Source organism: Bos indicus, chromosome 4 (assembly GCF_029378745.1).
Source record: "Bos indicus isolate NIAB-ARS_2022 breed Sahiwal x Tharparkar chromosome 4, NIAB-ARS_B.indTharparkar_mat_pri_1.0, whole genome shotgun sequence".
Classification (NCBI taxonomy): Eukaryota; Metazoa; Chordata; class Mammalia; order Artiodactyla; family Bovidae; genus Bos; species Bos indicus.
Genome location: NC_091763.1, coordinates 98,305,562 through 98,331,442, shown reverse-complemented (window position 1 = coordinate 98,331,442; position 25,881 = coordinate 98,305,562). Strand labels below are relative to the sequence as shown.

The window sequence follows — 25,881 nt, the reverse complement described above, 5'->3', positions numbered from 1 at the left end:
CCATCCATGCTTGGCAGGGATCATGTCTCATTTTAGTTGGCAGCTCCCTCACAGCCAGCACTTAACTGCACATGCAGAATGTTCTCAATAATTATTCATTAGTTGAATTGGCCTAAGCCATTGATAAAGAGAAAATGGAAGGGAAAGCAAAAAGTATCATGAGCCCTTCTTGGACCGAGTCCTGTGATTGTTGATTTCTCATTGAATCCTCACTATGACATTAAAAATACATCACTTCTATTTTACAGGTGAGAAAACCTGGTCAGTATAAATGTCTTTAAAAGAGTTACTATACTTAGGTTGGGAGGCATCCTAGTGTTCTGCTCTTTGCCTTTTCCCTCCGTCAGGTGCATTTCAGGGACTGGCTTATTTACTCAAGGAGATTGGGCACTAGTACTGTTCCCACTTTAAAGATAAGGGAACTAAACTTAGGGTAATTAACTTCCGCCGTCATCAGGTAAGTGGCAGAGCTGGATCCTGCATGTCACTGTGTGCTTCTAAGCCGTAGGGTCACAAAGAGTCAGATGTGACTGTAGCAACTTGGCATGCACAAGTTCTGTGGAGCACACGGACTCTCAGCCCCATGGCAGCCCTTAAGACTTGTGCGTCTTATACACACACACACTCCTAGACCTCCCAGACCTACCCTAGTGCTTCTCAGCTCTGGGTGCACATTAGGATCTAGTGGGAAGCTTTCAAAGTGCACATTCCAGGGCCCAACCCCACAGAGGAGGGTGAGGCTTCTCAGGCTTACAGGTTTTTAAAGAGCAGCCTAGCCTGAGTCCCTTGTGGCTCAGCTGGTAAAGAATCTGCCTGCAATGCAGGAGATCTCGGTTTGATTCCTGGATCTGGAAGATCTACTGAAGAAGGGATAGGGGCTACCCACTCCAGTATTCTTGGGGTTCCGTTGCGGTTCAGCTGGTGAAGGTGAAGAATCTGCCTGCAATGCAGGAGACCTGGGTTAGGAAGATCCCCTGGAGAAAGGAAAGGTTACCCACTCCAGTATTGTGGCCTGGAGAATTCCATGGACTGTGTAGTCCATGGGGTCGCAAAGAGTCGGACAGGACTGAGCAACTTTCACTTTCATTTCAGCTGGAGTTGAAGAGAGCTGTGCTAAAGCTAAAGTTCCCTCTCCTGTCATTTATATTTAGGCTCATAGTCTTGATTAGTTCCTTGAATGAGGGAAATGACTTATATGATTATGTGTGAATTCCTGCAATGTTTCGCCCTGTCCCTCAAACATAAGGAGTGCCAAAATAGATTGTTGAATACAGAGCAGTAGTTTTCAAGGAAGCCTTCATAAGCAGTAGAGCCTAGAGAGGAGCAACAGTTCCGCTTCAGATGGAAAGCACAGCTCCATACAGGAATGGCTTATGCTTGGCATAGTTATTTTTATTTAGTGAGTTTAAGAATGAGATCCTTGGGATTGCTATTTTGATATTAATACCACCAATAGGGGCTTCCCTGGTGGCTCAGCAGAAAAGAATTCACCTGCAATGCAGTAGGTGCAGGAGATGTGGGTTCAGTCCCTGTGTCAGGAAGATCCCCTGGAGGAGGGCATGGCAACCCACGCCAGTATTCTTGCCTGGAGAATCCCATGGACAGAGGAGCCTGGCGGGCTGCAGTCCATAGGGGGTCAGAGAGTAGGACACGATTGAGTAACTGAGCGCGCACACACCACCGATAGAGAATGGAGTTGTTAATAAATAATGTTATTTTAATATATAATAATTGTTAAATCCCTCTAATCACTAGGCTTGAGTAAATGTCTTTGGTTAAGATGTGGATATAGAATTGGGAGGCTCTGTTTCATAATATGGGAATAATGGTAATGTGAGCACTGTGGAAGATTCAGGAAAACAAAGACAGCTGCTCACTTTGTCCTTCTTCCAGTGATGGGGCAGCACTACATGATGCTAAATGAGGCTGAAAGCAAACCACACGTATTAAGTAACTAACTTTCACAAAGTGCCTCAAGAGGAATGTCAGAGAATTTTACTACCTTGTAGATTTGTTCCTAAGCGTCACTGTGGAAGATCCCGCAACCCTTGCATAGATGACTGAAGAGGTTCCAGTGAATTCCAGGATGTATGTTGAGTGCCTAGCACATTTGTGTTAAGGATGGTGGAGACTGGTAGACTGTAGCAGTGCTCCTCAGTCTTGTCTTCATCATTGCCCCTCCCCCAGTGCCCACAAAAGACCCTTTGTGGGCATATTTTTTCCCCTAGTCATCCCTCTGCAGATACACTATAAATGGACTTACATGCTGTATGTTTATCCTGTGCTTTATACTTAGAAAAAGAGTAAGATTCCGCGTCCCTGTCCCCCCAACCAGTTGTTGCCCGCATCGGGTCTCTGTCTAAGGTAGTGTTCTTGTGGTCAACATTGGACAGGAGTCTTTGATTGACAACAGTTTTGGAGATTCCTGGTCGGGAGGATATGTAAACATTACAGGTCAAAATGAAAGTGGCTCAGTCATGTCACTTTGCGACCCCTTGGACTATACAGTCCATGGAATTCTCCAGGCCAGAATACTGGAGTGGGTAGCCTTTCCTTTCTCCAGGAGATCTTCCCAAACTAGGGATTGAACCCAGGTCTCCCACATTACAAGTGGACTCTTTACCAGCTGAGCCACAAGGGAAGCTAAAACAGTACAGGAGACCTGAGCATATTTCTGTCCCTGGACTTTGTGTCCAAGCTGACAAGGATCTGGACTAAAGCCCTCTTGGTTAAGTGAGGATCCCACTGAGAGCCTATGACTAACTTCCTACAGTTCACTGGGAAAGTTGTATCATAGTTCTTGGAATGAGCATTATCAGAGTGGTTCTTCCTCCTGGCCTGCTGCACCCTCGGAAGAGTGAAGGAAGAAAGCTGATGTTCTTCTCTGTGGGTCTGTTGCTGTGTTTGTGAGATCCATGGGATATGAAAACGCAGATAAAGATGGACAGTGGGTAATAGAAATCCATCTTCCCTGTTATTCTGAACTACCAGTAAAACAAGTCTCACTGCCCTTTAGCTCAGTTTTCTGTGCTTTTTTTTTTCCTTTCTGTTATCCACTCCACAGGAAACACCCAGGATGTGGGAACATTGTGACATTTGCACAGTTTTTATTTATCGCTGTGGAAGGCTTCCTCTTTGAGGCTGATTTGGGAAGGAAGCGTCCGGCTATCCCAATAAGGTATGGCACGTTGAAGTCTTCTTTTAGCCCTTTTAAAAAACTTAACAGCTATTCTTCTCGTAACCATATAAAAGGAATGTGAGGCATCCTTTTTATAAGATTTATATCAAAGATATCAGTAGAATAATTCATTTTCTGAATTTAATATGTGGTGAAACTCCAGGGAGCCTGTTTTTAGAATACAGTTCCTGCCACAACACTTAAAATAACTCGTGTGTGTGTGTGTGTCTGTGTATCTTCTGTGTCTGGCATATGGTCAGTTAAAGGCCTAGTGTGGTAGCCAGTTTTTAAGTACTTATGTGTGTTATCCTCGTGATGGTAACCAAATATGGTAAGAGTCGTACTGTTGTTACTTTTAAAAAAACGAATGGCTTTTGGAGATGGGGGTGGTAGTTACATAACATTGTAATATATTGGGTTGGTTTTTCTGTAACCCGAACAAACTTTTTGGTCAACATAATACTAAATACCACTGAATTGTTCACTGTAAAATGGTTGGTTTCCTGTTATGTGAATTTCGCCTCAATCAAAACAAAATGAATGGCAAGTTAAGGTAAGATTCTTATTTCCAGACCTCCATCCATGAGTCCAAATTTGTGTAATTATACTCATGGGGCCAAATACAAACAAGGCAGATCTTATAATAAACAATGTATTGAAAAACAGCATTCTTGCTATGAGATACTTGAAATCAAAGTGTATTTATTATTTTTTTAGTTTGATTTTTATTTTATATTGGGGTGGCATTGATTAACAATGTATTTGTTTCAGGTGTACAGCAAAGTGATTCCGTTATACATAAACATATATCTATTCTTTTTCAGATTCTTTTCCTGTATAGGCTATTACAGAATATTGAGTAGAGTTCCCTGTGCTATACATTAGGTCCTGTTGTTCAATTAAATTAAAAAAAAAAAAGATACATGCACACAAAAACAAAGTGTAATCCATCCAGTTGTGAGTATTTAGTAGGATAAATACCCCCGTCCCCCAGTGGCTTTAGTATCTGTATAAAACTTTCTCATTCCAAGACCAACATTTACATCAGAGTAGGTGCCCCAACCTTTTTTTTATTCCTCTGGTCCTTCTTCTCCTCCTCCTTCCACTATTTCTTTCTACTCTGGCAGCCAGTAGCATACCTCAAGAACATTTTCACTCTTGCCTTAACTTTTATACTAATAGCCTAGCAGGCTGACCTCCTGCCCATCACCTGTTCATCCCTCCATGTCAGCTTCCTACCATTGTATCATAGCACCCACTCTCACAAGTGCTCAGGGTTCACCACTGGACTCAGAGTGAAGCCCAAACTCCCTAACCTGCCTTTGGAGGCTCCTCATGAACTTGCCCTAACAGCCGTGCTCCCATGTGTGCAGTTTGTGCTGGCTATTTTATTTTCTATCTGTGAAGAAGGCATCATCAAAATCTTGCTCATGTCATTCATCCCCACAAGCAATTTCTAGGCAGTGCAATATGTAGGCAGTGATGTGGAATAGTTGGAATTAATTATCCTGAAAGAACTTGATGAACTCTATCTCCAAATGGCATCTTTTCAAGACAGGACAAGGGAAATTGGACAAAAAAGCTTGTAAAATGACTAACAGTTTATTATTCAGAAGCTGTAAAATTGCTCTTAGCAGTAACTTTGTATCTCTGTATTACTGGGTTCTGCATTCATTGTAAAGCTCTTCAAACTTCCCAGACTGGGTTAATGTTGCACTGGCATGGCTGCCTATGAGGGCAGAGAGCCCTCTACCTCACCAGGAACACAAAACTGGTTCTTGTTAGGGAAGGTAACTTGAGACTCAGTGTGTCCATTCTCCAGATGTGCAAAAGGGTAAAAGGATGGGATTCTGTGCTCAAAGACGTCCAACACTTCCTGAAGAATATGGAACCACTTGTTCATGTTTGCCCTGAATTCTTTAGCTCTGCTTTGGGTTGGTTGTAAAGTTCATTCAGGTTTTTCTGTAACATCTTGCAAAAAAACCCCAAACAAACTTTTTGGCCAACCCAATACTTCAAATATGAACAAAGCTAGTGGAGGTGATGGAATTCCAGTTGAGCTATTTCAAATACTAAAAGATGATTGTGTGAAAGTGCTGCACTCAATATGCCAGCAAATTTGGAAAACTCAGCAGTGGCCACAGGACTGGAAAAGGTCCGTTTTCATTCCAATCCCAAAGAAAGGCAATGCCAAAGAATGTTCAAACAACCACACAACACTCATCTCACATGCTAGTGAAGTAATGCTCAAAATTCTCCAAGCCAGGCTTCAACAGTACATGAACCAAGAACATCCAGGTGTTCAGACTGGGTTTAGAAAAGGCAGAAGAACCAGAGATCAAATTGCCAACATTCACTGGATCACAGAAAAAGCAAGAGGGTTCCAGAAAAACATCTACTTCTGCTTTGTTGATATGCCAAAACTTTGACTGTGTGGATTACAACAAATTGTGGAAAATTCTTAAAGAGATGGGAATACCAGACCACCTTACTTGCCTCCTGAGAAATCTGTATGCAGGTCAAGAAGCAACAGTTAAAACCAGACATGGAACAACAGACTGGTTCCAATTTGGGAAAGTAATATGTGAAGACTGTATATTGTCACCCTGCTTATTAAACTTATACGTGGAGTACATCATGCAAAATGCCGGGCTGAATGAAACACAAGCTGGAATCAAGATTGCTGCGAGAAATATCAATAACCTTAGATATACAGATGACACCAACCTTATGGCAGAAAGCGAAGAAAAACTAAAAAGCCTCTTTCTTCATGAAAGTGAAAGAGGAGAGTGAAAAAGTTGGCTTAAAACCCAACATTCAAAAAATTAGGATCATGGCATCCAGTCCCATCACTTCATGGCAAATAGATGGGGAAACAATGGAAACAGTGACAGACCTTATTTTCTTGGACTCCAAAATGACTGCAGATGGTGACTGCAGCCATGAAATTGAAAGACGCTTGCTCCTTGGAAGAAAAGCTATGACCAACCTAGACAGCATATTCAAAGGCAGAGACATTACTTTGCCAAGAAAGGTCCATCTAGTCAAAGCTATGGTTTTTCCAGTAGTCATGTATGGATGTGAGAGTTGGACTATAAAGAAAACTGAGCCCTGAAGAACTGATGATTTTGAACTGTGGTGTTGGAGAAGACTCTTGAGAGTCCCTTGGACTGCAAGGAGATCCAACAAGTCAATCCTAAAGGAAATGAGTCCTGAATATTCATTGGAAGGACTGATGCTGAAGCTGAAACTCCAATACTTTGGCCACCTGATGTGAAGACCTGATTCATTGGAAAAGATCCTGATGCTGGGAAAGATTGAAGGCAGGAGGAGAAGGGGATGACAGAGGATGAGATGGTTGGATGGCATCACCAACTCGATGGACATGAGTTTGAGCACTGTCTAGGAGTTGGTGATGGACAGAGAAGCCTGGCATGCTATGGACAGGGAAGCTTGGCCTGCTGTAGTTAGTTCTTGGAGTCACAAAGAGTCAGACACAACTGAGCAACTGAATTGATACTTCAAATACAGTTTTTCTCATTTTGAATATATTAGGTTGAATTGTATGGCATTGCTGATGTTTAGCCTACCAAAAGAGAAAAGCATTTTTAAAAAAAATAAAAAATAAAAATAAATTAAAAAAAAAAACATTTTAAATGGCTTAAGCTGATTTATATGAAAGTCATCTTAAGTATTTTCTAGCTCAAAATGGGGGCATACAAATATAAAATTTTTTCATTTGTATTTATCCCTTTATCTAAGTGATTAGAGTCCCTAAATTTTTTTGTTGTTTTTTTTTATCATTATGGAAGAATATTAAAATAGTGTCACATTCAATAGTTCAAACCTTTTCTGTGTTAGTGTAGCTTTGTGAAGTATTTTCACATATACTTGGTATTTGACTTAAGGTGGTAGTGATACCGTCTTTTAACATAGAGAAGATAAGCACAATACTTTTAAAATCAAAAATATGTGTTTCCTAGCCTACTTGATTTTCCTGAAATTGTGGACCCTGTGTGACGATGAACTGCTGTCTCTGCCTCCCAGGTACTACGCCGTAATGGTGACCATGTTCTTCACCGTCAGCGTGGTGAACAACTATGCCCTGAATCTCAACATTGCCATGCCCCTGCACATGATATTTAGATCTGTAAGTCTCAGACTCACATGCATATGTTCCTCTGGAAAATGAAGTTAAGTGGGTCCGTTAAATTCAAAGGTCCTATAGGAAGTAAAGTCTAGGGTGTAAGACTAGGTCTCATGGATGAATGAAAAGAGACTGAATTTCATCTGAGATGGAAGGCAAAAAGACAGAAATGTGAAGGTGGATGGTTTACTTTCATTTATCAGAGGGCTTATTGGCAGTTAATAAAAGAAAAGTTAAAATTTCCCCAGATAACAGATCTTGCCTTTAATTTTCTGGTTGGTTTTATATTCAGTCTTGCTATGAATGTTGTTTAACTATGTTCTCATCACTTTTTGTTTCTTCTGTAAAATTATATTTACTTCTAGTATGTGGTATAGATTACTTCTTTTTTCTGCTGGTTTTTGAAAGCAGAGACTTGAGATAATTAGCTGAAGGGATATTGTTGAGGAAGGTAGGGTTTCTCCTTAAGCAGCAGAGGTTTTCGTCTTTGCCTCAGGCATGGTAGGAGAGCTTCGTTTAGTCTGTGTATAAATAAGGACAGAGTGTTTCCTGAAGAACCAGAGAGAAACTCAAAGGGGAATGTAGTTAGGCTTGTAGAGGAATGCAAAATGGGTGAAAATTGGAATAATAACTTTTTTGTGTGGCCTGAGATTTTTGTGAGATGAAATGTGAGATTTCCCTAAAGGAACTTTCCAGAGCTGATTATAATAACTAAGATGACCTTCAGAGCATTGCGCACAGAGTAGACTTTCAATAAACACTTGCTGGCTGACTGATGCCTTTTGAGAGGACAGAGAGGTCCCTGCACAACTTCATTCAGTCAAACAGCTCGGGAGAAGCTTATTTAAGGCTCCTGTGAATTATGTGGGTGTCCCAGGTGCCTCAGTAGGAAAGAGTCCTCCTGTCAAGCAGGAGATCTGGGTTCAGTCCCTGGGTGGGGAAGATACCCTGCAGGAGAATGGCAACCCACTCCAGTATTCTTGCCTGGAGAATTCCATGCACAGAGGAGCCTGATGGGTTACAGTCCATGGGGCTGCAAAAGAGTTGGACATGACTTAGCAAATAAAGAACAAACAACAACAATTAATTAGAAAATCTGCCAAAAATAAGTCTGTAATATTCCTGCTAGCCCTCGCTTCACCTGTGACCATGTTGGGAACTGATCGTTTTTATTCTTAATGTCATCTTTAAAAGGTGTTGTTATTTTCTGAGGTAGATTTTTATAGTTTGTCCTTTTTGCTGTCCTAAGAACAAGTGATTCTCACTAGTTATTAATCCTAACCTCCATCTTTGCAGTTGTTTCTCCCCCTTGTCTATGTTCATGTTTGTCTTGAATTACATTATTTTCTTTCCCTCATGCACTAAAACTGTTGTCTCTCTTTACAGGGTTCTCTAATTGCCAACATGATTCTAGGAATTATCATTTTGAAAAAAAGGTAAGCAGTGCTCTTTTATTTTGTATATAGGAAGGTTCACCTGAGCCCCAATTTTGTCTGGATCCCTTTTCTCATAGAGGTGATAAGTTTGCTCTTGGCCATCTGCCTTGCTTCTTGGTTCTGTCTGTGACAGTGAGGCCCACTCCTGAGGCAGTGGGTCAGGGAAGAGGCCCCGTCTGTGTCTTTGGAGCAGCATTTTCTCTGTGTAGAATTAACAGACTCTTGTCATTAAATCTTTAGTACCATACTAACGTGTGAAGCCAGGCTTCCCTGGTGGCTCAGTGGTAAAGAAATCTGTCTGCCAATGCAAGAGCCCTAGGTTTGATCCCTGGGTTGGGAAGATCCCCTGGAGAAGGGAAGGGCAACTCACTCCAGGCTTCTTGTCTGGGAAATCCCATGGACAGAGGAGCCTGGCAAGCTATAGTCCACAGAGAATCAGACACAACTTCACAACTAGATAACAACAGTAACTTATGAAGCAAATTGATCTAGAACTTCACTGTCCCACGTGGTCATCACTGGCTACATGTGACTATTTACACTTAAATTTAAATATTAAGAAGTAAATAAAATAAAATATATACTTTCTCCACCTCTCTAGTCACATTTTAAATGTTCAGTAGCCATGTGTGACTAGTGGTGACCATATTGGAGAGCCCAGATGTGGAACATTTCCAGATTTACCAAAGTTCTGTGGGACAGTGCTCTCCTAGGAAGCATACAACATAGCGAACTAAGGAATAATCATACGCATTACAAAGAAGATTCCTAACAAAGGCCCAAGTGGCCAAGAAGAGGCAAGGAAAAGTTTTAGGACTGATCTTTGTGACTATCATGAGCAGCTCTCTCTGGGTACAGTTGGGAAGTATCAGAAGTACATGAGGGACTTTCCTGAATGTCCAGTGGTTAAGACTTTGCCTTCTAATTCAGGCAGTGCGGGTTCCATCCCTGGTTGAGCTAAGATCCCACATGACCCCAAAGCATAAAACAGAAGCAATATTGTAACAAATGCAATAAACACTTTAAAAATGGTCTACATCAAAAAACAATCTTTAAAAAAAAAGTAGCAGTACCTGGGATGCTGTTTCCAGGGATTTGTGTCTCACCTTCTTTCAGAACCTCACCCCTCACACCCAAGGAGGAGGGGCAAGGGGCAGAGACAGCACATACAGGTTGGAACATTTCTTAGGGAAAGTTCAGCCTCACTGTTAGGACCAAAAATGTGAGTTGGTGCCAGCTTTTCAATGTAGTCCATACCCAATCCCAGTACTGGAACTCTGTACCAGCTTGGAAAGTAGCTGTCAATTCAGCATGGGAACCTATGCTGAAAAGGACTGGGTCATGAAAAGGGTAATTGTCCTGTCCTGCTGGCTCCTGGTGATGAGCTCTTTATCTCCCGAGGCTCAGATACTCCCCAGATGAGAGCACCCTTGTAGTGATTGCTTTTTCAGGCTCTTCTGTTCAAGCATACAGAGATAATGCTCAAGGCTCATTACCTTTGAAGTGACCCCTGTGCTTCTTGGTAGTGTAAAATTCACATTGGGACAGACCTGTGGTCTTCATAACCTTTGGTTTTGGTGCATAGCAGGGATACAGAACTTACTATAAAAGGAATGCGTTAATATTCTGACATACCCCAAATGTCAGGGGCCTTTATCAAACATCTAATTTTTCCTTAAGAACCTGTTCTGAGTCTGTCATCTCTCTCTCTCTGTTTTTGACTCTGTCCAGTGGGTCTTACCCAGAGAGCAGAAACTTCTCTAAGCTAACTATCTATATCATGGATTAGTCATTTATCATCTCCTTTTGCTTATTTTGAGTAGCACCCCTTCAAGTTTATAGTGTGTTCCCCATTCCAGGATTTGAAAACCAAACCTCTCTTCACCTTAACTGTGTTCTTCATGATTGTTCAGACCTGAATTTTAGACCTCTCTCCGATCATTGCAGACTGAAGAGCTCCCGTCTGTTTATACATCTGCGGCAGCAGTGCCTGTCTCCTCACCCACCCCTCTTCTCTAGAGTGGTGCTTTTGGCTCCTTGCCCCACCCCTTAGCCAGTTCTTAGTCACCCCTTGGCCTTTTTCTGACATGCTGTGACCAGAACTATACAAAATATTTGAGTAGAAAATTTCAGATGTAAGGTTTTAATGTCTCTTCATTGTCGCCGGAGGCTTTTTGCTTCATCACCAAGAGCCTGAGAGGGATGTTAATTGATACTATTTTAGTTAATGTGAAATGCCACCATTATTCCTGCTAATAGTCCTATTGGTTTAGTATTACTCGCTTTATCCAACTATGCCAACATTTAAAAACAATATTTAAGTCATTAAGAGACATTAAGACAACACCCTCCCCTGAAAAGGGACAGTTGAATTCTTTTTTGAGTGTGGAATCCTGCTGCTTGTCCTGGTAGTCCTTCTGTCCTGTCCTTCCTCTGCAGGCTATGTCTCCTCACACTAGGTTTGGGCCCCAGAAACCAGGAAAAGCAACAGGAATTCTATATTAAGATCTGTCAGGCTTTCATTTAGACGCAAGAGCAGAATGGGCTGTCGTGCCTGATATGCCTTTTTTTGTTTTCTGATGAAACAGTCTACTGGTGTACCAAGTCTTGGACACCACCAGAAAGGGTGTGGTCTAGAAATGAGTAGTATCCTGATTCTTTCACGCACAGACTTAGGTGGACTGTGCTGAAAAGTGATCCCCTTGATCATGTCTTGGTGATCTGTACTTTCATGAACCATCTTACTGTCAGCATCATGTGGAAATTCATATCTGTGCTCTTTTTATTATTTTTGCAGATACAGTATCTTCAAATATACCTCCATTGCCCTGGTGTCTGTGGGGATATTTGTTTGCACTTTCATGTCAGCAAAGCAGGTGGTAAGAGTCTGTTCACAAATGATTTCTATTCACTCCTCACCAGGGGTGCCCAGGTACTTATTAATGATACAATAAATGTAAGTGCTCATGTAATATAAGGATTTACATCTTCGAAAGAGAATTATGGAGGGAAATGGGTAACATAAATATTTTCCTTGTATCAAGGTCCCTTGCCTGTAGTTCTGGTCTCTGTACCTCATATGTTTTTTTATTTCCTAGACTTCCCAGTCCAGCTCAACTGAGAATGATGGATTCCAGGCATTTGCGTGGTGGTTGCTAGGCAAGTACAGTAATTACAGTAAAGCTAATTGCCTCTGCAGTTCTGTTTTCAGAGTTTTCTCCTAAGGGATATGTTTCTTGGCAAGAAGTTGAAGCAAGAAGCTTCAACTCAACAGATTATGCCATGGAAGAGAGAGGCACCTGGAACTATATATCTCTGAACCTTAGGGTTGAAGAAACTAAAATGAAAATGTCTGTGTTCATGGTAGCGTGTTCTACAACATGGATGTTTTCCTGGTTGCCACTAGTATAGACAGAAAAGCCTGTGTCTAGTTGCCCATCACACTCTGTGGGAACAATGGGAGTGTCATCCATTTCTTTATGATCTGTCTGCTGAGCAGAAGCTTCTACAAAAGGAGGGCACATTACAGCAGTTGACTCTTCAAATTTCTGTAGGACCCATTTCTAAATCTTAGATTTCTTTTCTTCATAAGCTCTTCCACATGGCAATGTTCCCAAACCTGACTGGTCATCAGAATCCTGGGTGATTTTTAAAAATACAGATATCTCTTTGTTTAATGAAACAACTCCTATAGAGCTTTGCCCTTGCTGTATCTTACAGGGAAGGGAGAGTCAGTGATAGCAATAAGAGATGGAGACTGACCAACTGGAAGAAAAGTGGCAGTGAAAGAACTGGATTCTCCTTGCTTCTTGACTTTGCAGCTTTATCCCTTTAGGTTGCTATTCTTAACGTAGGAAGATCTTTATGAGTATTAGGAAGATACTTTCTCCAATAAGAATGAAAGACTTTAACACACAATTCATGGGCACAGAATTAATATTCAATAAACTTATGTTCAGCCTCACTGGTTTACTAAACAAAGAAATGCAAACTGAAACCAAAATGCAGTACCTTTTTGTTTTGGCCTATTATACTGGCTAGATATTGATTATTCTCACTGATGCTGAGGGTGCAGTAAGGCAGCCATATTCATATAGATTGTTTATGGTAAATTGACACAGACTCTCTGGGCAAAAAATTATGTATTTGAGCTTTTTAAATGTCTACAACCTTTGTCTCAGTAATCCCCCTTATAAGAGTTTCTCCTAAGGGAATAATCAACATTTTGTTTATTATTATTGTTTGGGATATATGTTGATTTTAATGATGAAATAATTAGAAGTAATCTAACCATTCTTCTCTTGTAAGACATTTAAGTATGGTACAGTCCACATGATAGAACAGTATGCCGTTTTTAAATCATACTTTTGAAAACATTTTTAATGTAATGACTTGAAGGAAAATCCAGGAAAAAGATCATGTATAAAAAGATATGAAATTACATACTCATTATGATCCCATCTCAGCATAAAGTATCTATTGGGTTGGCCAAAAATCTCCTTTGAGCATTCTGTAAGATCTTAGAAAATCCCGAATGAACTTTTAGTTAACCCAATATCTAACATATATCTATCTAAGTAACATATACAGGGAAAGATAGCAAACTATTTAGGACTGGATGGTAATATGGTGGTTGATTTTTATTTCTTTTTAAATTTTGTGCATGGTCCATGTTTAATTTAGTGTGTAATATTTGTAGAACTGAATAAATTTTTTTTTTTTTTTAAGAAAAGAATAAATGTTTTTTGAGAAGTTAGTTAGTATGGGCGTTTGTAATTCCATGTTTGCTTTTCAGGCATTGGGGCACTGACTTTCGCTCTTCTGATGTCCGCAAGGATGGGTATTTTCCAAGAGACTCTGTACAAACAATTCGGGAAACACTCCAAGGAGGCTTTATTTTATAATGTAAGCGATTTCTTGAACCTGGGGAAAAGGAAAATTACTGAGTTGTTTTTGTAGTATATTAGTTCAAGTATGATATACCATCTTTCTGATATAGTTGAAGGATCAATTTATTATCCAGTAAACTGCTTTGGGGCCCACTGACTTTGGCACTTTTAATAGCCTGCATGGTTCTCTACAAGAAATGATTGTTATTAGTCAGTGTGAACAGAATATGTCTGCCAGGAACAACCATTCCCTTCTAGGAACCCAATGTTCCTAAAGATGAAATCAAGTTAAAACCAATATGGAAACCTGGAAAGGGAACAGAAGTTCCAAAAGCCCTATGCCAAGGAAAAGATGTGCAGGCAGGAGTTGGGGAGAACTGGGTGGGGTTTGAGGAGTAAGCCACTCAGACAGGCTTTATTCCTTTGAGAGAGAGCTTAATTAGCTAATTATTTGCCCTTTCGCCTCTTGTTTGAAATTGCTGATCTAGAGCCACCTTCTCTAGCTTTCTTGTTTCTCCCCACTCTTTTCTGTTGCGATAACGCCCAACTCCTCAAGGTATCAGGGATAACGTTGCCTCCAGGTTCAGTAACCTCAGGGAGTCCTTCCCTGGGAACCTTTTGAACTGAAGTTGCAAACAAGCAATTTGAGATATTTAATCTCAAGCTACAGTATGTGGCTGGGAGTTTAAAAAATAAAGGAGCATTCTGTTTGGTTCCCATGTTTCTTTTAGCACAGTACCTGGCAGATAGTAAACTGCTTGGTAAATGTTTCCTGTGATTCCTTAGTAAATGTTTACTGTGGTGGTGGTGGTGGTGGTGGGTGGGTGGGTGTCAGGCACCTTAATATTTGCTTACCTATCGTTTCCGCTTCCTCTCCACTCTCTCTCTCTCTGTCTTCATTTCTTTTCCCCGACTTCATATTGTCCTCTAGTGTCTCTCCCATTAGTTTCACGAACTCCCTAAAATCTGCCTTCACGTTCTGTATAATTTTTAAATCCGTTATATTGTTTAACCAGTCTCAAAAATAGTAAGATGTAGGCAGATCCTTTGGGCAGAATGACTGTTTCAATTTCTCATTCCCTTTTGTTGAGGAAAGGATGCTAGCTCTATTGTTTTGTAATGACCATCAGCTTCTATGGGGCAAGAACTGTAATTCGCAGGTTGATATCATGCCATACAATGTCAAGACTTATTAAAAGTATCCAGTGCTTTAAAAGGCACTGCGTATGTGCCCAGTCGCTTAAGTTGTGTCTGACTCTTCGCGACCCCATGGACTGTAGCCTACCAGGCTCCTCAGTCCATTGATTCTCCAGGCAAGAGTACTGGAGTAGGTTGCCATTCTCTTCTCCAGTGGATCTTCCCAACCTAGGGAATGAACCCATGCCTCTTACATCTCCTGCACTGACAGGCAGGTTCTTTACCATTGGTGCCACCTGGGAGGCTATTAAAAGCACTGGATACTTTTAACAAGTCTGACTTGTTTATCTTGATATTGCTTGTTACACAACTTGTAAAACTTTCAATCATTGTAAAAAATACTCTATATTTCTGTAATGTTTTTGCATTTAAATTTACATGAAATGTTTCTTCCTGTAGCATGCCCTTCCACTTCCTGGTTTCATCTTCTTGGCTTCTGACATTTATGACCATGCAGTTCTGTTCAATAATTCTGGTGAGTTTGGGGTTATCCAGTAGAATTACCTGACAGTTTCAGAGGCAGCATCTCAGTTTAACTCGTGACTTCACCTCTGCAGTTTCTGTCATATCCAGATCACCCATCCCCATGCCACCTTCCTGAAATATAGTGCCATTAATCAGTGGTTGCAGAAACAAAAGCTTTTGCAGGCACTTCTCAATTATTTGCCAATGAAGTAAGACAATATCTTCAAATTTTCTGTTTTGCTTTGGAATTTGTGTGCTGTTTGCATTTGAATAGGGATGTATGATCTGAGAATGCAAACAAACAGTAATAATACTGCAGTGACTGGAGCCATGAGAAGTTGGACAGCACTCCAGCTTCTTTCCTCCTGTTCCTCCCTCTGCTAGGAAAGGCACATCTCACAGATACAGGCTGAGCTGCCTCCAAGCAAGGAGGCACAGAAATGACAACAGGGTAGATAGGCCGCAAGAATAAGCAAAATCAGTTCAGGTGGCTACAGTGCGAGCTGGCTATTACTTTTTACAGTGGCCGTTTAGTACATTAGCTAATAATTGCTAGTTAACTTAAAAGAAATTACCAATGTTAGGTTGGCCCCAAAATTCCTTTGGGTTTTCCCATAAGATGTAATGAAAAATTTGAACAAACTTTTTAGTCAACCCAGTATAATCTCATTATCTACTAAAAGACAGAGCATGTTATACAGACAAATGAATACAAAGGGAACAAATATTTTTAAAATTAAGGCTTTATGTTGCTCGGACCTATAAAATGGTAAGTGTGTTTTGCAGAATGACAGTAGGGGCTCAGTAAACATTTGTTTGCTATCTGGTCACAAGTTGTGAAGTTTGACTGTTCTCTGAGTCTGCAAAGTTGTATCTCCCATTTGCCTACAAAAAAGTGTGTGATGATGGCATGTAAGAAAGTTGTTAAGGCTCTGAATTATTCAATTGGTTCTGACTTTTTAAAAAAATTGAGATATAATTGACAAATAGATGATTTTTAACGCAGTGTTTTCTAAGGCCTCTTAAGAGGCTCCATATAGCAGAGGGCTATTGAAATAAATACATTATCAAGTTCCTTGAGATTGATACTGATTTAGTTACTTGAATGCTCCTTCTAGAAGTCACAGGGATGGGTATTTTTATAAAAAAATCTTTTAAGGTCTGCCTTCAACTTCTTTAAAACCATTCCTGAGTATACATTTTTTCGTCTCAGATGAACTTGTTATTTGCAAGGAAACTGAACATCCGTCTAAATACTGTACATCATATGGATTGTCTTTCCCCAGCAAGCTGATACAGTGAATCTCTCAAGTTATTATACAGTAATAACATTTGTTGACTTTCTTTTCATTTCAGTACTTGCTAAGTATTTCAAAGACAATAGAACACTAAATTATTGGGATTTCCCACTAGTCCAGATGTAGAATTTCAGAAATTATTTATATGTATATAAATTTTTATTTTTTGCAAAAGAAAATTAATGTTCATGTACTAACCATGTTTCAGCATCACTTTGTTAGACTTCACTCAGTTATGCTGTATAATTCAAGTGAAAGTTTTAGTGGCTCAGTCATGTCTGACTCTTTGTGACCCCATGGACAGACACCTCTGTCCATGGCATTCTCCAGGCAAGAGTACTGGAGTGGGTAGCCTTTCCTTTCTCCAGAGGATCTTTCCTGACCCAGGGATTGAATCCGAGTCTCTCACATTGCAGGTAGATTCTTTATTGTCTGAGCCACCAGGGAAGCCCGTATAATTCAAGCCTTCCACACAATTTAACAATATAAAAAGACTGATCCTTCAAGGATTACTATGTCCTTATTCTCTTTGATCTTGAATATTTTATTTCCTCCCATATATTTGCTGTGCAAGCCTCATTATATAAAACTAAACATAAGAATGTATTTCAAGGAAGGAAAGTTACAGTTCTGTTGCCCTACACATGAGCTAATTTCGTTTTACCAGTTTCCATCCTGACACTGTTTACATATATTGTCACACAGTCATAATCCTTGTGTAAATATAATTTTACACTTTCTTTTTCACTTTCGTTCTGCGTTTTTTATGTGACTATATATAATCTATGTGATTTTTTTTTTTTTTTAAATCAAGTGTATAATGTCACATCTAGTTAAAGTACCTTTGCTTACATAGTCCTTGCTCTTATCACTGGGCGTTGTGACTGATTTAGTTTTTCCTTTATTGTAAACACCACCACAATGTATGTTGAATTTGTTTTTCTTTTGAATTAACTAGGACTAATTCCTGATAATAAGAATCAATGCCTTTAGGACCACTTAATACCTATTGTGAAATTGATTTTGAAAACACCAATTTATACTACCACCCACTGAATGGCTGCTAGTTCTGCCACCACCTTGCCAGATCAGGATATTATTATAAGTGTTTAATTGCTAAGTTAATAGATATAGAATGGTATGGCCTTGTAATAATTTAGAATTCTTTGATTACTGGTAGGATTGAACATATTTCCAAATGGCATTTATTTAGGGCTTGTCTCTCAAGACAAGTATCTTAAGACAAGTATACTTAAGACCGTATCAGTTTGAACTTCTCTGTGTTGCACAATCTTTCTCTGTAAAGTGGGGTCCTAGTCAGGTGAAAGGTAAAAAGTTTAAAGTTAAAATACAATTTGTTTTAAGAAACCAGTGTAATGACTCTTGAGGACAATGTAGCCTGGAATCAAGGCAAGTAAAGTATATGACCCAAGTCTATTTGCAAGAGAAATAAGGTTGCTATCTCTACTATGTTCATCTGTGTTACTGTGTTCAAAGGGATGAAAACATAAGCTATCCAAAGTGATACGACTGTCTCTCAATCTCCGCAGAACTGTATCAGGTTCCAGTCGTTGGTGTGACAGTGCCCATCATGTGGTTCTACCTCCTCATGAACGTCATCACTCAGTATCCTTTGCACTCCTCTGCCATGTGGTCTTTGCTGTGCTCTTTTGCCACAGAAATGTTTTTTCTTCTAACGGTGCAGTGACATGAATTTCGCTTTTGCTCTGATCTTTTCTGCAGTAAATAGGAGACAGGCCCATCCAGTGAACTCCTTTGTTGCAGGGAGAGAGGGGCAAAGAGATGCTGGCGGTGTGGAAGGTCAGTAAGTCATAAGACACCAGGAAGGAAAACCTCTGGGTGGGGGGATAGAAGTCAATGGGTAACTAAGAATTAGTATGTGACAGAAATCCTCTATGATTTCTACATGGAGTTTTCCAGTATCCTAGGATATTTCACAAGCTGCCACAAAATTCTGCAAGAGATTTCAAATTAAATAAGGCCTAATTTTTAAAATGGCTCTTTTGAACCACCTTGAAAGTTGCTCAGTCATGTCCAACTCTTTGTGACCCTGTGGACTAGACAGTCCATGGAATTCTCCAGGCCAAAATACTGGAATGGGTAGCCTTTCCCTTCTCCAGGGGATCTTCCCAACTCAGGGATCAAACGCAGGTCTCCCACATTGCAGGCGGATTCTTTACCAGCTGAGCCACAAAGAAAGCCCTCTGAACCACCTTACGCCCATTAGAAAAACCCTTGAGCCTTTGAAACAGTGGAACAGATTGTAGTTGATCTCATTCCTCTGAAGCCACCTCATATGCTTGCCCTACAGAGTTCCTTTTTGGAGATGTCATCAGCTTTACTGACAGTGTTACCTTCTGTCATTACTTGGGAGGTGACCTTCACTGTAAACTATAGGAAGAATCCAAAAAAAATCTGAAACGACTATCATAGGAAGTTTTCAGGCAGCTTCAAGTTAGGATCCATAAATGGTGTGGCAGGACAGTAATTCTGCAGGGTATTCTATCAAGGAGGAGCCTCAGGGCAGCCGTGGCCGATACCCTGTTTTCTGGTTCCTGGAATATGAACATTGAAGCTACAGACCTTGCCAGAAGGTTCTCCTGCTAATCTCTGGGTTGTTTACAGAAAACTGCCTTAACCCCGCTCCTCCAGGTACGTGTGCATCCGGGGCGTCTTCATTCTCACCACAGAATGCGCCTCCCTCACCGTCACCCTCGTCGTGACGCTGCGCAAGTTCGTCAGCCTCATCTTTTCCATCTTGTACTTCCAGAACCCTTTCACCCTGTGGCACTGGCTGGGCACCTTATTTGTCTTCATTGGGACTCTCATGTACACAGAGGTGTGGAACAACCTGGGGGCCACCAAAGGCCAGCCTCAGAAGGAGGAGAAGAAGAACTGAGGCCGGCCTGCAGTAGAGAGACCAGAGGCTAATGGGCTGGGGCCTGGCCACCAATTCACCTTGGTTAATGCTGAATTACCAGCCGTGTACCAGGGAATCCTCAGAGGGAGGGACTTCTCAGATTTCTCATGGCTCTGCAGACCCACATTTGTGGACCCTGAGGAGAAGCCCCTCTACCCTGAAGTAGAGAAGAGAACGGTTCTCCACTATCGGGTAGCCCTGTTCATTTGTTATCTGTTTTGTTTACCAAACACTGTATTTAGCACTGTACTGGCTTACTGAATTCTGAGTCCCCAGAGCTATTAGTTTTATATCTATGGTCTCAGACAAGATTCTCCCTGTTCTGATGATTCTCTTCTGTAACAGCCATCCTCCTCCTGGGGCCTCGTCCCCTTACTCCATCACCCTGCCACCCTCGGCTGCACTTTTCAGTCTGACGCTCCAGGCACCCTCACCAGGAACAACTGAATGGCCGCGAGAACGGAGGTTCTGGAGATGGTGGGGCTGGGTTTTCTCCCCAAGGTTGGGAAAGAAGCGGGTGTCGCTGTGTGCCCTGGGGACACTGGGGCAAGACTGGTGGGGATCCTCTCCCACATTTTTCCTTTTTTCCCCCTCTATGCAACAGTTATGTGCTTTCATACCTTTTGCTTTCTGTACTTAGAACAAACTGCAGCAGTTCTCTGGCACAGTGTTAAAGAGAAGTTGTGTATGAATTGGGAAGGAGAGACTTTTACTCTGTCTTCTCTCAGTTGTCTGAGTCATTTAGCCTCAAGGTTAGATGGTGATGCCAGGAGGACACAGGAGAAACTGGCCAAGAGGGCACTCGGAGAGCCTCGGGCTCTCCCGCCTCTACACCCAGCCAGGCATTCAGGGCAGGTTCCACATGGAAGAGAGGTTAAGTCTTTGAAATGCTGCTTAATCAGGTTCATCTCTGCCTGGCAACTCTTTTCAGAGTTATGACCAGTCAGGCTAATGGGTAAACCAATATATTCAGTACGTGTGGGTGTGGTGTATCAGGCCAAACTACAACTGAAATAGGTTTTTCTTTTTTTAAACAAGGCGTCTTAATGTTCTTGCCCGGTTTGGGGGTGAGTGTGTTTTTTTATATGTAGAAACCTGCCGCCCCCCCCCCCCCCCCCCCGCCCTTTTGCTAATTGTTTCAAAGGTCTGGTTTCCTCCCATGGGATAATCTTGAGAAAGAACAACAGCGTTAGGGTGGTGTGTGTAGGGGGTGGGTATGCTCTTGTGTAGTTTGTGATCACTGGTGAGAGGAGAACATGAAAATCAGTGTTCTATTTCCTCATCCTTCAACAGCCCTGACCTGCATCGCCTCACCACGGATGTGCTTTGGGGGGGGGTCCATCAGACTTACCAGCCTGTCTCTTTTTGCACATAGAGGCCTCTCCTTCTGTGCTGGGCACAGATTGTGTTCTTAAATAGAGAAGTGGCTATCCAGGTCTCCTGGGCTCACCCAGGGTATGATGTGTTTATTCCACTATCAGGAGCTGTTCTCTGATGGGACCTAAGATGAGTGTCCTAGAAACCCTGGGTCACTTTGGGGGAAGTCAGTTAAGCTGCCTCGGGTTTTTTGTTACATACGGTATGGATACTGTTTCTCCATCTAAGTCCCAGGGTTTTCAGATTGATTTGTTGTTCTGGACATTGACATCTGTGCTGTGCCAGTGAGAGTCTATACTGAAAGATGCTGAATTAAGTGTGAATTTGTTCATGGCCTCAAAAGGTATTTAATTTCTTTGAACTGTGTAGAGTTTCTCAGACTGGTGGTGCTATAAATACCATGTATTAAATAGCCTCTTAAGAACAAAAGCTACTTTTCTTACTGTATAATAAAAGAACCTGTCCCCAGGGGCTGTTTGATTGCTACATGTCTGGAGTCTTGACAGGATAACTATAGAGCTTTATATGAAATAGTATAACTTTTTTTTTTTATGTGGATGGGAAATATTACAATTTTTAGTAACTGAAACAGTGTTAATGTACACAGACAGCATTTAACTGGGTTCCTGAGGTTTTAGGTTTTGGCTTATGGAGCGTGTGTTTCTCAGTCTAAACACTTCTGCTGGTCTTATTCATAGGAGGAGCTTAGGGCACTCACTCAATGAAATGAGTGCATGTAAGAACATAATGCCCTGGGAATTGGTTTTTCTTTCCAGTAGTTGCATATAAGGAAATAAATCTAATAGATCCTAGTTCATGGGAAATAGATGGGGAAACAGTGGAAACAGTGTCAGACTTTATTTTTTTGGGCTCCAAAATCACTGCAGATGGTGACTGCAGCCATGAAATTAAAAGACGCTTACTCTTTGGAAGGAAAGGTATGACCAACCTAGATAGCATATTGAAAAGCAGAGACATTACTTTGCCAACAAAGGTCCGTCTAGTCAAGGCTATGGTTTTTCCTGTGGTCATGTATGGATGTGAGAGTTGGATTGTGAAGAAAGCTGAGCGCCCAAGAATTGATGCTTTTGAACTGTGATGTTGGAGAAGACTCTTTAGAGTCCCTTGGACTGTAAGGAGATCCAACCAGTCCATTTTGAAGGAGATCAGCCCTGGGACTTCTTTGGAAGGAATGATGCTAAAGCTGAAACTCCAGTACTTTGGCCACCTCATGCGAAGAGTGGACTCATTGGAAAAGACTCTGATACTGGGAGGGATTGGGGGCAGGAGGAGAAGGGGACGACAGAGGATGAGATGGCTGGATGGCATTGCTGACTTGATGGACGTGAGTCAGGGTGAACTCTGGGAGTTGGTGATGGACAGGGAGGCCTGGCGTGCTGTGATTCATGGGGTCGCAAAGAGTCGTTCGCAATTGAACTGAACTGAAAAACAGTTTATTCCCCTCCTTGGTTAACTGTTTTTTCAATCCTGGTTGAACTTGATTTCAATCCCTGTTAAAAGGGCAAATAAACCATTTTATAGAGGATCTGGCTCATCTGTAACTGGAGAAGAAATGTCTGTTAAATGCCTCTCCTCTTTCTGTGGATCAAGACCATGTAATTTTGTGCCCCAGAGAGAGAGGGTATGGTTTGTTTACAAAAGAGATTGATGTTTAAGGCATCCAGAACTCTACCCTTAGAGCAAAGATCAAATAGCAAATGACTAGCTAGAAAACACAAGTTTTGTGTGTGTGAATGTACCTGTGAACTCACTTCATAGCTTGACCAGGGTCATAAATGAGGCAAAAGGAGAAAATTGGTGATATTTGAGTTATTGCATTTAATGTCTGCATATCCTTTACCACAGTTCCATTGTTGTATTATAAATGCTTTTTTATTTTGTTAGGAATTTATTTTTGATCTTTTACTTTCTTTTTCATCCAGCTGAAACCATTAATCCATTTAATAAGTTTCTGTCAAGTTCTGAAGTATTTGGACACAGTCTAGATAGTATTTTCCTTCTTTCTGCATAGTTACCCAAAATGAATACAGTACCTGAAATTTGGTCATTGCATCCTGTGAAGAAAAACACAGAAGCTGAGTTGATCTCTGCCAAGCTCACCAAACTCCTTCCATTCTTCTGGGAAGATTACCTGGTGTTTTGTAAGGATGATAATAGCTTGTGTCATTCCCTGAGCACCTTTCCTCCCTTCTGCATATTTTTTGTTTCACATCCTAACCCCTACCTCCAGTTTCTTCAGCAGCCTCTGGTTACTCGCGTAGTTTTCTGCTGAGCGACACGTATAATGTTGTATCTATTTATGCCTCTATTCTTTGGGGCCTCTAGGTGTCTTTTGTGGATTTTTATAGGATATACATATCTGTGTAGCATGTATTTGTTATACATGGTTTTAAGCACTGATACTAGGGGTGTGTATATATACAGATGCAAATATTGGGCAGAGCGAATGTATATGTAGACGAGTAAGAACAAGAACGGTTAAAGTACAAATGTTTATATACCGTTACAGCTCAAAGTGGGGTGGAGAATCCTATCAGTCCTACCACATTCTTGTCTGTATTTGGGAAGCAGTAGTTTTCATCTTTTGCTCTTTTTACCCTACCTCTAGCTGACTTCCGTTGCAGTGCCAAATGTCTATGGTGAGGGGAGGTGGGCCGCATTAGGTCAGGAGTAATTATAAACCAGTGAATTAGTTCTGGGCTGGGGGACACACTTACTGGTGGGCTAGCACACAAGCCGATGTAGCAAAGACCTGAGCATCTCCACAAATGCATGGTGAAAGGCACCCTAACATGGAGATGGGAAATCAAGACCCTACATTTGCTGTGGTCTGTTTCTCTTTGGCTAGAACTATGAGCATTTTGGTCTCAATAGTTTTATCCTGAAAAATGTTCATGGAAGTTACCTATGAGAGTTCAGTCTTAGGGTGGAAGAACTGTCAATATAGATAAAATCCATTTTTATTAGATGTGTGACCTTTGGAAATGAATATAAACAGTAAAATTAATAATAAGCATTAGCATCCATGTGGTGTGTAGCAGGCTGGGCTGGGAGACACTATAGCTGTGTGTGCTCTCTGGCGCCTTCCTTACAGTGGGCACTGCAGAGGAGGGAGGGACCAGGATCTGACTTGCATCCCATGAATGCATAAATCCTCGCCAAGATCTCTTACTCCCTCGAGTTTCTGAGAAAGCTTCTAATGGTTCTTGATACCCCTTCCCACCCTTCATCAGTAGGTCAGCAAGAAAGCAAATAAGACAACATTCCTGAGATTCTAAGGAAGGGAGGGTGCACGCCAGGAGTTGTGCAGATGCTGCTTTCTGCTGTCCAGGTGCCAGTGGGAGGAGGGCAGAGCATTACATATTTAGCACCTTGCATCATTTGATGCTCAGCGCAAGCAGAGGCCCTCAGGGTACCATTAAAGATGCTTAAAAGTTTCTGAAGTAGGCTGCTTGGGGTGTCCCCTACATCTCCAAAGCTGGTATACTGGGTTTGCATTGGCTGATGCCTTAAGCTCATTGTCTTTTGTCTCCTCAGAATCACGTGGAGATTTACCTACTTAAGTCACTCAGCGTTCTACCAAACGCCCTCAATTTCAATCAAGTAAGGCAAGCTGCAAGGGTACCAGAGATAGGTGGGTTGGGGGGAGGAAAGCTTGGTCTCCATTTGTAAGACTCATACTTTTTAAAGTAAACGTTGTAATGGTTCTTTGGCACATTGAATTATTTATAGCTTTTGAGATGTAAAGAAGACTCCCGTGAACCAGGAGAAGCAGTAATTATTCCCCGACGTGATAAAAGTGTTCTTTGTGTGTCACTTGCAATCACAAGTCATTTCTGTGCTAGTTGCTTTCATTCCAGAGAATGGCATCATCCTCCCCAAAAAGAGGATGATTTTTAAAGTAGGATTTTCTAACAGATTATGTGGCATGGGGCTGGGGAAGGATGATGGGGATTTGATTTATCCAGCCTCTGAGCTCTTCATTCATATTGTGATTTAAGAACAAAGATGGCGGCGGGGGGTGGGGGGCGGTGGCTAGACAGTAGTAGAGTATGTAGAACAGCTAAGACATTAGTGAGTATCCAGATTTTGAGCTGTGTAAATATCAAATGTCAGCTTCCAGCCTTCTGAGTTATTTGAGCAGAGAGTTACGGAGAAAAGGGAGATTTTGTGAATAAAATGTTTTTGCCAAACAAACTGAATGAGTCTTTTTACCATGATTTCTTATAAAGAGCAAATTTCTGCCTTCTGAAACAACTCATCAGACACCTGGTTTTTAATCTTGAATTGTACAATCATTGTTTCTTAATAAAAGTGATAAATATCTTGCAGGTGTTTCCAATCACCATTACCTTTCAAGTGCTTGGGTGCTGTTTCAAAAGCTCCGCAGTGTTTGCCTTGTACAGTGGTGGGACATTTTATCACAGTCGTAAGCAACCTGTCTTCTGCTGCCTGGCAGCTGGGTCAATCACAAACCACTTCCCCGGCTACAGGTCAGTTTCCACTTCAGAAATTTAAAGAGTCTTGGCTTACTTTGGGAGGTTTTAGAGGTTCGTGGCAGTAAGTTTCTGTAGCAAATCTCTCAAAACCTCTTTGCCTTAATAGAAACACATTGATTTTTGTAACATTGCAATGGCCAGCTCTCTTCCTCTTCCATCTGTTACTTTTAAATGAATCTTAATGTGGAAGCAGCTTTCAAAGCAGTTTACTATACTCAGTCTTTTTTTTCTTTTTTATTGCAGTATTGTTGATTTACAATAATACTGGTTTCAGTGTACAACCTGGTGACTCAAGTTTTATAGATTATACTCCATTTATAGTTATTATAAAATACTGGCTATATTCCCTGTGCTGTAAGCAATATCCTTGTAGCTTATTTATTTTACACATAGAACTCTGTATCTCTTCATCCCCTACCTCTATCACGCCCCT

The 25,881-nt window shown here is 41.2% G+C and overlaps 1 protein-coding gene across 1 annotated transcript in view; it reads left to right on the top strand.

Annotated features, from left to right (window-relative positions):
* The window catches only part of SLC35B4 (solute carrier family 35 member B4), a 41,000-nt gene extending 15,720 nt beyond the window's left edge, over nt 1-25,280 (top strand). Inside the window, exons 2-10 of the mRNA XM_019959106.2 lie at nt 3,065-3,178; nt 7,226-7,328; nt 8,712-8,761; nt 11,559-11,640; nt 11,860-11,920; nt 13,557-13,666; nt 15,247-15,322; nt 18,161-18,236; nt 19,284-25,280. Coding sequence (XP_019814665.1) covers nt 3,065-3,178; nt 7,226-7,328; nt 8,712-8,761; nt 11,559-11,640; nt 11,860-11,920; nt 13,557-13,666; nt 15,247-15,322; nt 18,161-18,236; nt 19,284-19,530 — 919 coding nt within the window. The 3' untranslated portion in view covers nt 19,531-25,280. The remainder of the gene's footprint in view (nt 1-3,064; nt 3,179-7,225; nt 7,329-8,711; nt 8,762-11,558; nt 11,641-11,859; nt 11,921-13,556; nt 13,667-15,246; nt 15,323-18,160; nt 18,237-19,283) is intronic.
* The last annotated feature ends 601 nt before the right edge of the window (nt 25,281-25,881 follow it).